The sequence below is a fragment of the Rhinolophus sinicus genome, linkage group LG01 (assembly GCF_036562045.2).
Source record: "Rhinolophus sinicus isolate RSC01 linkage group LG01, ASM3656204v1, whole genome shotgun sequence".
NCBI classification, from domain to species: domain Eukaryota; kingdom Metazoa; phylum Chordata; class Mammalia; order Chiroptera; family Rhinolophidae; genus Rhinolophus; species Rhinolophus sinicus.
The window spans coordinates 38,762,487-38,771,610 of NC_133751.1; the positions used below are offsets into that span (position 1 = coordinate 38,762,487).

The window sequence follows — 9,124 nt, forward strand, 5'->3', positions numbered from 1 at the left end:
GTAAATTCTACACAGACTTAGAATACAGCAGGTATCAGTAAAACAGGAAACTGTGCTGTTTGGACATATTTACATGACCAAATGCTCTCTAGTACACTAAACCTATAATGCCAAAAGTGAAAAAAAAATATTTGTGTTGTTTGAGCCAGAGAAATGTTTGGATTTGAGATGTTAAAATCACAGAAAATCTTCCAAACTATTCTTTCCAAATACGTTCTCTGGGGTGGGGTTAGGGGAAGAGGAATTCTTCTGGAAAGGACATTGGTAAACATTTTGGTGGATTTACGTGAGGCATGCTTTTGGAGGGCTTTAATGGTTTGCCAGTTTTGAGGGAAGTCAGTAATCCCTTGAGCAAAGGGTATACTGTGTCACAGCATAAAATATTATTTGGAATTCCAGCAGCATAAAATATTAATCGAAATTAATTGGGAGGGACATAGGCATGACAGCTTTTTTTTAAGGTTGATGATTCTCTCAACCAAAATGGCTAGCCTCTGATACCCTGCAAGAATTTGCATTCAAAAGGGAAAACACAAAATAAGCCTCATCCAAACTCTTTCCATTATATGCTTCAAACTTACATTATTGCCAAGAATTAACATAACTGAATTTATTTAATGTGAATGAATAAAAGATGTGGGTTTAAAGCAGTTAGTGTTTATCACCAGCACATTGCTTTTTGTTGATTTTGACTTGCAGTTCATTCTCTGGATAAATATACATATATATATATATATATATATATATATATATATATATATATATATGTATATATATATATATATATATATACATATATATATATAATTTCAATTCACTGAATTAACACCGTCACTAATTACCTAGTTAATTTTCAGTTGTGTTTTTCCTGGCTAGTGTTGCAATTTGAATTGCAAAGGGATCATAGGAGGATCATTAGATAATGAACCATGAACTGCATTATCTTCATCTTTTAATGACATTATTTATACTCCATACAGTATTTCTGATGGAAGAAAGCTCTATTCTATTCACTTAGACACTGTGACAAGAAATTTTGATACATGTAAATATGTGTGTCACATTTCAAAGGTGTATACAGTTTTTTAAAAGAAAAGAGAGTGTCACCAGTCTTGCAAAAAGTCTAACAGTTGTTTTTTCAAATGTTAAATTCAAGTATGTGAATAAGTGAAAAACAGCAACAACAACAAAAAATAGCTAAAATTGTCAACGTTGAACTCATAATTATGTGTACTGATTTCAGTTTCTTAATAAAAGCACTAGCGTGAAAAAGCTGAAATTTCAATTCAAATCTCATCACAACAACTTTCATTGAAATAAAGAGTTGACTATAAAGAAAGGTTTCCCAGTTCCGGCCAGACACTAGAAATGTTTCTAAGTATCCTTGCCACAAAACTGTCAATTTTAAATAATTCATGGAAATGAACATTTTCTTTAAACAATTATTTAAAAGTTGTTACTCATACAATCATCACTTTCTATAATGAAAATGATACAGCCCTTGATTCTGTGACTTACTGTAAGGTGTGAGGACAGAAACCTCAAAGCTGGATAACCAGGAAAATGGAAACACACGCTGAAAATGAAACCAATTCATTGACTTTCCTTACATTAACAAAGAATGCGGTGAAAGTAATGACCACTGACAGACCCACTAACTGCATCTACACATTTGACTGGTTTGTGTACAGACAGCCCATTTTAAATCTATTTTGAGCCAAATTCACAGGAATACAGGGAGATGAACCGCCCCGTGAAATGCTGGAGGACAGTTTGATGCAGTGTTGCCTGGAGAGGTTAACTTCATAACTTATTATATTTATTAATCACTTCCTACAGCACAACACACGAGTGACCAGAAGCTCACTATGGATAAAATCCTTGGTTTTTTTAATCTCTAGAGTTTAGAACATATCAGGCATTAAATGTTTGTGAAATGGTGGGCTTTTAGAAACTATTTTCCTTAAGGTAAGTTCTTCTTTTCCCTGAGTCTTAAATAATTTATGGAGTATGATGACACAATGAAGTTACAAACAATAAAGATGCAATGATGTAAGAAGACAAATTAAAAGTCCCTTTCTCCAAACATATATTCTGCGTCCCAGATTAACACCAGCGAAGGACAATGGTGGTCCTCGATATATAAACTCTTCCCTGTGACTTAGGCTGAGACTACAGACATGAACCCACAAGAAAAGGGGGACCATTGACTGGGTAAGCAACTAATTAAAAGTTAGGTTTGTTTTTCTTCAAGGCAATCGACTGTGTGATGGAAGTCAACCCTTTTTTGCTTGTTTTCTCGCAAGTAAAATATATTTGTAGATGAAAACTTAAAGGTATCAGGAAACTGAAATACCTCTTTGGGATTTACTGGGACCTATTGAGGACAATAATGCTGACTGACCTAATTAGTGTCCCATGGGTTTAAATAAATCAGTGTATTTTTATGAAATACTGATGCACTCCCAAGAATTAACTGAATGATCAGTTTGCTAAAGTTCTGCATTTAGACTAAATTGGTAGGGCAGTTTTAGTGTCAGAATGGATTTTGGAAATATTTCTCTAGAGAAATCATTCTAATTATGATTATGTTTCCATGTTTCTAAGATAAATAATCAATTACTTCAGCATAATATTTTTTACTTTTGGTGGGGGAAAGAAATCAGTCATGGTAGTAATTTCCCTAAATGACTCAATCAGTTCCATAGGTGAACCAGTAACATCATGTAGCAATTGCTTATATGACTTAGTATTGCATAGAAGTATGAAGAAATCACTTTTGGAATAATATATTTCATATGCAATAACTTTACTATACAGGGAACAATGTCAATATAAGTGAAAACTTTAGATTTGTAACCAAAACATACAATATTTAGTTGAAGTTACGTAATCATTCATTATTATGATTAAGAGGGAGACTGGAAATCTAGGTAAACATCTATAAGATAAGCAGTGGAATGTAAACAGAAAAACTAATTTGGAGATAGGACATGGCATAGGCACTTTGAAATAAATGGTTGTAAGATTAAAAGAAGTTTTGAATATCAATAAGCAGTAGCATTTAAGAGATTCTGAATTTTTCACCATTTGAAAAATTTCTATGTTCATAAGTTCCTGTCAGCTTTTCAGAGTAAGTTGTAAATTATTCCTTTATCCACAAATCAAGCCTTATGGTTGGCTTAAGTGTTTTTGTTAAGCCAAGTAAGGCAGTCTGTGATTTTTTTACAATTTGTATAAAGTTTCGTTTCCTGAATATTATTGCATGTAATTCAACCTAATTTAAAAATGCATTTTATATTTAATATCGATTTTCTTACAAGCTTGAAGAAATAGGGCATTTAGGTGTGATTTGGGGGATTTACCATGCTAAAACTCTATGAAGCTTATTTTGCTATAAAAACATTTGCGGGAATAAGTATTAATTTTTAAACATTTTTATAAGATTAACAATAATTTTACATATACTCTATAGCTGCACTGTCAAAATAGTAATGACTAGCCACATTTGGCCATTGAATATTTGAAACGACTAGTGACAACTTGAACTAAATTTTTAATTTCAATTCATTCAAAATTTTAAAACTTGTAGCTTTGGTTTTCGAAAAACTTTTAAGTGTGTTTGAACAACTTAGATTTATGAATCTACTTTTCATCTGCAAATTTTATGAAATCTAAATTCATCAAGTATTACTGATGAAAACAATGTCCAAATTAAGGTGCACTGTTAATGTAAAAAAAGAACAAAATTTCAAAGACTTTTTAGGAAAAAAGAATATAAAATAATTCTCATTAATAATTTTCTTGATCACTTATATTGCATCATATTTCTCTTGGACAGATAGAGCTCTCTTGATCTAGAGCTATATGAAAACTTCTAGTTTTTAAAAGTCATGTTTAAAATTTTTCATGTCAATGTCATTCTTTTAATCAAAGTTTCTTATCATTATGAAAAAGTAAGTCAGATTAAATATTTATCCAGTAAGAAGTGCCCTAATTGCCCTCTCTGCATCTCCTCCTTTCTCTGAATTGCAAAGCTCTTGCTAGCACCACCAGCAGAATACAAAATTACAGGCAATGAATATGCAGAACTAGTGTATGAGAGCACTCATGAGTATCCAATCAAATTAAACTTCTCACACACTACAAATTCTCTTTTCTTCCCCCCCAACTCTTTCCAGACCTATGTGTCCCCAATTCCAAAATTAACCTTCAACGTCCTCCCAAGTTCTGCTGTGCTATGGCTTCCGTTTTTGAACAATAAGCGATGACTTTGCTCAGCAATGTGCTTGGTCATGTATTAATGCTAGATTCTGTCCAGGCCCGAGAACTTTCATCCTTCAGAGTGGAGAGCTTCCTCTGGGGAAAGGGTTCAAATCCTAGAAGTTTGAACACCGCCACCCGGTACTTCTTGGACATGATGTTGTACAGAATAGGGTTGATGGCAGCACTGAGGTAGAAGAGGACGAAGGACACGAGGTTGCAGTATTGGCTGATCTGAGCAATCTCCAGGGATCCAGGCTCGAAGGACTTGGAAAATAAGTATCGCCCAACGTGGAAGGGCAGCCAGCAGAGGATGAAAGCAAACACCACTACAGCTGAAAGAACAATGGGAGAGACAGCATCAGTTCAAGGAATGTCATAGCAAATCACATTCTATTTGGATGATGCAGTTTTGTTTTGATTATGTGTGGTGTGACCAGTCACTTCAGAGAAACATTATGTTCTGCTCTTTTCCATTCCTAGATTTTCACCCAGATTGAGTCTGTCTGGATCAACAGTTCAACCATTTTTACTGAGCTTCCAGTCATTTTTGTTTAATAACTATTTGACTTATTTTGAGATTGGATTGACATATTGACTCAAGTGACCAGGCCATTTGTTCACAATTGTCTACTGTTTTATAGTATGTGTTAGACACAACCAAACACATATGAGGTAAAGTGGTTATACTCAACCATAGCTAGGTGTCAGCATTCCCTGGGGTACAGATTCCTGGAATGTGATATAAATTCACTAAATTAAAATCTTTAGGAAGGAAACCAGGACACCTGCTTTTCTCTTTTCCTTTTTAAAATTTCACAGAGGATTGAATATGCAAGCAGGATTGAGACAATGAGGTGGATGATTCTTTGCCACCTACAATGGACACAGTAAAATATAAAAACAACTAATTAATTATCATCCATCCAAGACTTCATTGCGTGCACGTGAAGTAATTTTTTTCAAGACTTCTGAAATTCTAGATTCAGTTTTTAAAATTCAGAAATCAGAGGGAAAAAAAATATTTTAGTCCTTATACTACTTTAGTGATGCCCTTCAATCTGTCAAGGCAAAAGAAAATTAATAGTAATGTTAACACACTAACGAGGATAATTAATGGCTTAAAAATAAAGTTAGAGGACATTACTAAACTTATTTTCAAAACTAAGTTGCATAGTAGCAACTGACTGCCACAGTAGCCACATGATTATCAGAGTTCCCTGAAGGTTTACACTCTATGAGTCATGTTGTGAGAATCACTGGTCTAAAAACTGAAAAATATTGGTACTCCTTGAATAAACTTTAATATACAGAATTCTAGGAATTGTAAAATTACAAATACAAAATCATTTTGGAATGGTTTCTAAGAGCATTAAATATGCAAATAAGCATACAATGTTGCCTATAATATCCAGATAACAAAGAGTACGGACTTTCTTTTTGAAAAAGCAAGTAGAGTTAATATTTTGCTTGTATTGTTTCACTTGTACCAAACACATACGAATACTTAAAGAAGTTGAATTCGTGCAGTACATATTCAGCACACTCTAGTCATGACACTGCACCCAAAGGTTCTCTGAAGGGCCATCTGGGGGAGACAGTAAGTCCTGTCAGCTTCCACAAAGTCTCCCTCTCTCATGCTGGAAGCCTGCCTATCCTGCCTTATCCTAGATTGTGCTAGACTTTTCTACCTGGAGAGATAAGTAATCATGAAAACAAATGGAGACTCCAGCATTGATTTGCCACTGACTTCCTTGTAAAGCTGTACAAACAGCAGCAGGGTAAACAGAATTGATTCAATTATTTGAAAAAATGCAGGGCATAAAGCAAATCACAACCGTGAAATAAAACTGAATCATTTCTGGCAGAATTATCCAAATTATTCATGTTTTTGGTAAAATTTACCACTGAATACTTTCTAGATTTAATGCTTGCTTTTCTTAGTCTAACTTAGCTATCCACAAATTCTACTTGAGGCAGGAAACTTAACCTCACCTTTAACATTTAAAGACCACAATAAATTTTTATGAAATATTCCAGTTTTGAAGCAAAGTTTCTGGGTTGATATAAAATTCATTTTAGGGAAATACACAAGCAGGGCTTTTTTCCATGAAAGAGAGAAAGGCAAGAGAGGAAGAAAGACAGACACAAAGAGACAGACACCAAAAGAGAGAATCAAGACTGTGACTAAGTTGGGGGTGTGAGAGATGGGGGGGGGGAGGAGAAAGGGAGGGAGGAGGGAGAGAAACAGATAGATAAACAAGAAAGCAAAAAAAGTGAAAAAAAAGAAAAAAAAGAAAAAGAAAGAATGAAAGAAACTAGAGGACAGGGACGCGCACAGGACAGAGAACTTGGAGACCAAAGGGAGACCTCAAGACAGAAACAGGAGAGAATGATTGAGAGACAGATGCACAGAGAAACAGAGACGGAGAGAGACAGGAAAGAGAGGTAGAGACTCAGGGAGAAGGTAGAAATGCATGGGGAGAGGAGGGCACTGGGGAGCTAAATCTCGAGGGCGCGCGGAGACCCACCCAGCATTTTGACGGTTTGTTTGTGGTTCTGGTCTCTGAGCGAGGCGCCCACCGCCGCCTCGCCGCGTTTCCTGCGCCACAGCTTCCTGCCGATTAGGCTGTAGAGCACAGTGAGGCAGAAGACAGGCAGGAAGAAAAAGACGCTGGACACCCACACCATGACGGTGAGCAGTCCGGAGCGCACGGCGAACTCGGTGGCGCGGCACTCGTTGGTGTCCCGAGGGTCAGTGCCATTCTCGTGCTCCACGCCGACCAGCACGAAGATGGGCCCGGCGCTGCAGAAGGCCACCGCCCAGATGACCAGGATAACCAGCTTCACCCGGCCTTTGGTGACCACCACCTTGGCCCGCAGCGGGAAGCAGATGGCGAAGTAGCGCTCAACGCTCAGTGCGGTGATGGAGAGCACCGTGGCGTAGGTGCAACTCTCGCTGACGAACTGGAAGAGTTTGCAGAGCAGGTCGCCGAAGTTCCAGGGCCGGTACTGCCAGAGGCGGACGAGGTCCAGGGGCATGCAGAGGAAGATGAGTAGGTCGGAGAAGGCCATGCTGGACAGATAGAGGTTTGTGGTGGTGCGCAGTTCGCGGAAACGCGACACCACTAGCATGGTGAGCAGGTTGCCCGCGATGCCCACCACGAAGAGCGCCACGCAGGTGGCGGTGACGCCCGCCAGCAGCGGCGCAGGGAAGAGAGGCAGCAGCTCGTCCACCAGAGAGTCGTTGTCGGCGGGAGCGTCCCAGTCCAGGTCCGGCAGCGTGAGGTTGAGCCCTGGCTCGTCACTCGGCGTCGCGTTCCACATGCTGCGGGTTCAACTTAACTAGCTCTGTGATGCGATCGCGCTGAAAGATGGACAGGGCTGGTCCCGGAGATGGTCTCCTTAGGCGCCGAGAGAGTGCGAGGGAGGAGCGGGCGCGGGTGCGTAGGGAAGATGCTTGGAGAGGAAAGAGGGAAGTGAGAAGCAGAAGCCGAGGTAGAAGGTGACATTGAGAGACTGGGGCGGGGAGGAGTGGAGAGAGGAAGGCAGGGACACACACACACACACACACACACACACACACACGGTGAGAACAACAGAGTGATCCACCGCTTTTTCTGGAATCCTCCCTCCCCCTCATCCTCGCCCCCAAAGTCTCCTTCCCAACCCAGCCTCTACGCAGCCTCTACACACGTACCTGTCACCGAAGCAGCCGTGCCTCACCTTCGCGTTCTCACTCCGGCTGCATCTTGCACTTCCCAAAGCGTCCCGACTCATGGGGACCACGGACACCCGGCACTGAGAAGTGGGAGCGCGAGGAGCTCTCTCTCCCCGGCGTTGGACTCTGACTGGCTTGTGTGGCCCAGAAGCGCAGGTCACACCCAGGTGGGGGCGGGGGCGGTGGAGGAGGCGAGGAGAACGCCTTCAGTTGATGGGACCTGAGTTTTTTCTCAACAGGGGGTAGAGTTGGCTATGGACCTGGTGGGGAGAAGCGAGCGTGCGCAACCGGGCTTGGAAATGGGGGGTACGAAGTACAAAAAAGAGAGACCTAGTGTTTGTGTTTTGACGGGAGAGGAGAGTGATGCACATCTGGGAAGAGCTGCCCCGCGGCCTTACGGTATTACCTATCAATGTATTGGGGGGAGAAACAGATTCAGAGACATGTGGCCACTTGTTCAAGGTCACACAGCAATTGGGGAGTCTGGGACTAGACTCGGATCTCCCACCAATTTGGACTTTTGAGCCCGAAAAGGCAAAATGTGTACCTAACTGTGTTCTGACCCAGCGCCGCGGTGGTAGGGGTGAGCTGTGTAGATTGCTTTTTCCGATGCAAACCTGGAGGGAGGAAGGAAAGAGTGGCAGAGGAAGGGAGCGTGGTGGGAGGGAGGGTGGAGCCCTCAAAGCAGGAGGAGCAGAGGCTGTTAGGCTGGCACGTCGAGGGTGCACAATAAACATTTTCTGAGGCAAGTTGAGGGAGATCACCCATTCGGTAGCTGTGTTCATTTGGGCAAGGTTATCAACCTTCTTACTTTAAATTTCAACGATGTTGTGAGGACCACTGGGAGTGGTTGTCAAGGGTCGGCGATAGAGTGAGCACTCAATAAATAAATATAGGCCGCGTTGCTGTTATTGGGGTTGCTGTTGAGTGGCAGGAGCTGCGCCTGCTGGGAATTGGTCGGAGGTCGCCCGTGTACTCGCCAGGTGACTCCCCTGGAGGTATCCTGTGCGCACCCTGCCCGGAACCAGTAGTCGACGACCGAATACGTGAGACTGGCGGCTGCCGGCGAGCGCTCCAACCCTCCTGGCCACCGGACGGTCAACCTGGGGGCAGCTCGGGAGAGCGTTCAGCACCGCGGCC

The 9,124-nt window shown here is 41.0% G+C and overlaps 1 protein-coding gene across 1 annotated transcript; it reads right to left on the reverse strand.

Moving 5' to 3' along the window:
• Positions 1-834: 834 nt before the first annotated feature.
• GHSR (growth hormone secretagogue receptor) lies at positions 835-8,096 on the reverse strand. The gene is made up of 3 exons (XM_019734973.2): positions 7,964-8,096; positions 6,795-7,722; positions 835-4,598 (listed from the first exon to the last, which is right to left on the reverse strand). Exons 2-3 carry the CDS (start codon positions 7,588-7,590, stop codon positions 4,294-4,296), a joined length of 1,101 nt encoding a protein of 366 aa, XP_019590532.1. The 5' UTR covers positions 7,591-7,722; positions 7,964-8,096; the 3' UTR covers positions 835-4,293.
• Between the last annotated feature and the right edge of the window lie 1,028 nt (positions 8,097-9,124).

Bases quoted from the DNA above. Each gene is read 5' to 3' on its own strand.
- GHSR (XM_019734973.2), bottom strand. From the start codon at position 7,590: ATGTGGAACGCGACGCCGAGTGACGAGCCAGGGCTCAACCTCACGCTG. The intron at 4,599-6,794 runs GTGGGTCTCCGC...TTGTTCTTTCAG, and splicing joins ACAAACCGTCAAAATGCTGG to CTGTAGTGGTGTTTGCTTTC.